Source organism: Papilio xuthus, unplaced genomic scaffold, assembly GCF_000836235.2.
Source record: "Papilio xuthus unplaced genomic scaffold, Pxut_1.1 DF828258.1, whole genome shotgun sequence".
Lineage (NCBI taxonomy): Eukaryota > Metazoa > Arthropoda > Insecta > Lepidoptera > Papilionidae > Papilio > Papilio xuthus.
The window spans coordinates 2,361,021-2,365,106 of NW_013530391.1; the positions used below are offsets into that span (position 1 = coordinate 2,361,021).

Sequence of the window (4,086 nt, forward strand, 5' to 3'; positions counted from 1 at the left end):
TTTAAAAATATACTCCTGTTTCAACAAAGGACCATAGTAATTTAACGGTATAGGCTATAAAACTGTGAGACGTTCAATATTTTAGAAGCACTATGAAGGCCTACCCCATTACTTATTTAAAGTTGTCTCTAGCCAGCATTTTGCACGAAAACTGAATTTATTTTTAGTTTTATCATCTCTATAAAAATAGTGTTCATTAACGTCCTTAACTTAAATTTTGAAGCGTCACATAACACCAGATGAGATAATGATTGAGCAGTAAGATTTTGATTTTATGAACAATCACGAATGTTTGGTCTAAGTAAATTTAGATAGTTTTGTTACTGTCTCTCAATTTGCCGTACTCAAAGTTGTTAATTGGTTATTACTTGTTCTTGTTGTAAATCCGCGCGGACGGAGTCGCGGGGACGAGCTAAGCGCTAAGCTTGAACCTGAGACTTCATTGGTAAAGAAAGGGAAAGGTTTGTAGTTAGTGGGTATATCGAAACAGAGTATGGACGTGGGCGAGGGGCTGGCGGCGGGCGGCGGAGAGAGGGGGGGGGCAATTAAACTTTCATCAAACAATGCGAGCTTCGAAGGCGAACGTGACGTCCGGACGACTAACGAACTAAATAATTAATTTTTGTAGAGTTAGCATCATTATTGTTCCAAACTTCTATATATAAAGTTATTTGCTAACATTTGCTTGTCTATCTTATATATAAAATTCACGTGTCACAATTTTCGTTCCCATACTCCTCGGAAACGGCTTGACCGATTCTCATGAAATTTTGTGAGCATATTAAGAAGGTCTGAGAATCGGCCAACATCTATTTTTAATCCGGCGATTTAGTCGCGGGCGACAGCTAGTTTTATTATAAAAATCTTTGTATGTAGGCTTTTTGTTGTACGAGTTAAAACTCACAGTGCTAAGTTCATTTTTGGATGCAAATTATACTTCGATATTAATTAGCCAATGTTAACAATATCGTTAGTTTTTTCTGTTGTCCAAATAAAAGTATGCAATTGTACACGGATCGCTGCGTTACTTTAGTTAACAATTAACTAATTGTATACAAATTTTATGAGGACGGGTGATTTTTAAGGTGCAGGTAAAATCCTGACCGAATTACAAAACTTATATGATGAAATAATAATGTGTTTGTCCCGACTGACACGATAGGGTTGTGCTTTTAGCGCATATGTCTTTACCCAACTGCAAAGACGTTAATTTTTATATGTATGGGATTTTTTTTTAAAGTATTTTTCCCCAGATTGTCCATAAGACTTACAGTCAGATTTATTCATTATTATCGTTAACCAGTAATCGTATTAAACATTTGACTCGTATTAATTATGTTATTTGATTTTATTTATGTGAATTGATACCCAAATTAGTATAATTACGTAGTTCCATAGAGTTGCATGCGTCTCATTGTCTTGGACAAAATGATTTCAGAGGAAGACGGGTGTTGTTTCCGTCCTTTAATTATATGTACCGGTCAATGACCTGCCGAATTTGAGGTTTGACCTTGACCCTCTGAGTGCATGAGGTTATTGCTAATACAGTAATATAAGTAACTAGAGAACATTTATTTTATTGTTACTATTCTAAAGATAATTTCACAAAATCTTAAACAGAGGTAGAGTAAAATGTACTGTATATACGTTTTTATTTTAATGGAATCTACGTTTTATATTGGTTAGTAATAATTATATTCCTCAATAAACGGATATTTGTGTGGTATAAAAACGAAATTGGACATTTCAATTTATTTGAAATCATAAAACGATTGTTTCAGATAAAAAATGAAATAAATAAAATGTGCTATTGAAATCTAGTAGGCGTTATTTAACTGGATATTTTTAACTATTTCAATCAACAATTTTGTTTTAAAATAGATAGAAAAATAAAACTTACTTACAAACACATAAGTGTTGTACAAAATATTTTATTTTATGTTATATTTGTCGTTAGTTATAACAGGGATATCTTTTGAGTACGTAATTAATTAGAACATGTAAATTCACATGTTGGGTATGTTTGACGTTAGTTGGAATAGTTTTTTAATCGATTATGCATATACGTGTATGTATAAACCGCAGCGTTTGATTGCACGGAGTGACAGAGAGGCAAAACGTAAATTTCTCAGTCCGATACCACATCGTTTATAAACAGCTAACTTAAGGAAAGTAGTTTTTATTTAAATACGAAACGCAAACTTCACTATACTTGAACGTTATCTTTAAAAAAATAAAACCGTATAGTGTGTGTGTACATTGGCGATTAAAGTGTTATATCAGCCGATTACATTTTATTAAGAAAATGAATTTGAGGATTTGCTACGTGTTTATATTATTGATTGTGGCCATGTGCGAACTAAGAGGTAGGTGTAATTGTTACATAACACTTGTATAAAATTTCCTATTTATAAAGATATTTTCGTTACTCTTTTTATAGCAAAACTAAGGTAACGGCCACTTGAATTCGCCAAAATAGCGAAGTGATCGTTGCCAGTAGACATCTGGATTTGCAGATGCGTCCCCTATACGCCTACTCTCCTCAAATCCACTTTCCCTACTGAAAAGAATAAGATAAGAAGGGGAATAGGACTAATTTAGGCCACCTTCAGGCTAAACTGCTGTAATTGTCTTTGGACAAACAAACAAACATATGTTTAAGTAGTTGTATTTCTTCAGTGAGAACTCGCGTTAAGAATTCATTCTTAAGTTAAAATCTTTCTCTACATTTTCATTTGTTTGTTGTATTATTCAATGATTATAATGTAAGATTTGTTTTTTATCATATTTAACTAATTCTATAGACTTAAATGAACATCTCTCGCGTTAAATGACTCTTGCCAATTGAATAAATATTATACATCTGTGTCTTAATTTTTAATAAGGCTGTCTAAGTTTCGACCGAGTTAGATTAAGATAGAATTTCGAGTCAAGGCCAATACTATATCTCCTTTAAAAGATAACTAAATAGCTATTAATAGACACTAGGACGTAACTATGATAGTTACGTCCATAGTGTCGTACGAAAAATTAAGTGCAATTTTATTATCATAGCACACTAGCGCCCTCCTGTCAATATCAAAAAAGTGTCACGAGATCCTTTTCGTATCGTGGCTTCAATGTTAGGTGTTTTTTATAGCCATTCTCTTTACATATTATCTGACAGAATTAGCCGTGATAGCAGCGCCTCTCAGTAGGCCAGATAAGATTGTTTGACTATACTGTGGGCTTTCACTGCGAGGATATTAGTATTCAGATGATTGTTTTGTCTCTGTTTTTTTTTCAAAGAGTATATGAGGGATATCAATATGTGGCAATGAAAGTGTCATTGCCGTAGAAAACCACAGCACGAGTTTTGCAAATTATTATTCACGTAATTTTATATTTGATGTAATTTCTGACATCAAAGAGTATCCATTTGTCTTGATAAAATAACAAACATTTTATGCCACCAAAAAAGGTAGGATTAAATTAATAATTAATGAATAATGATTCAAACATGTTTCCTACTTTCGGGTCTTCCCGCACACGGGCCGTCCCCTCGGGGACTTTCTGCATACTAATATCTTCCATTGTAATAACTAAAGCTAGAGAAAATAGCGGTGAACTGGTTACTAAAAATAATATACTCTTGCCTTTACCGCCTACTTATTCGACGATACGTAACTATTGTATTTGTTACCTATTTTTAAGTTAGGACTTTTACTGTTAAAATATGTTAGTAGTGAAAGTGTGTTATCGCTGAGACGAATCAATACGTTTTATGAATGTTGTGTGGAATTTTTGTTTTAATCGTTCAGAAGTAGTGCAACGCCTTATCGTCATTGTGTTTACAAACATCGAAAAGGTCATGCGGAAGAATAAGTGTTCCACGTTAATTTCAAAGTTTAAAAAACATGGAATACGTAACCTAAAATAAAGGATTTTTATTTTATTATTATATCAAAATGGTTAAAACATATAGAAATGTATTTAGTATTTGTAAGGATTGATAGTAATTTCGTCGAACCCTTAAGAATACAAAGTTATTCATGTTACGTGTTTTTCGTAAATCTTTTGTTTTTTTTACTAAAATATGGGTGTCGA

The 4,086-nt window shown here is 32.7% G+C and overlaps 1 protein-coding gene across 5 annotated transcripts in view; it reads left to right on the forward strand.

The window, feature by feature from the left end:
* Window positions 1-2,130: 2,130 nt before the first annotated feature.
* LOC106113531 (uncharacterized) overlaps window positions 2,131-4,086 on the forward strand; it is a 5,333-nt gene continuing 3,377 nt past the window's right edge. For all 5 annotated transcript variants that reach the window (XR_001227668.1, XR_001227666.1, XR_001227667.1 and 2 more), the window contains exon 1: window positions 2,131-2,366. Coding sequence is in view for 1 of the 5 variants with exons in the window: in XM_013306351.1 (XP_013161805.1) it covers window positions 2,306-2,366 (61 nt within the window). In the remaining 4 variants the exon portion in view is untranslated. The remainder of the gene's footprint in view (window positions 2,367-4,086) is intronic.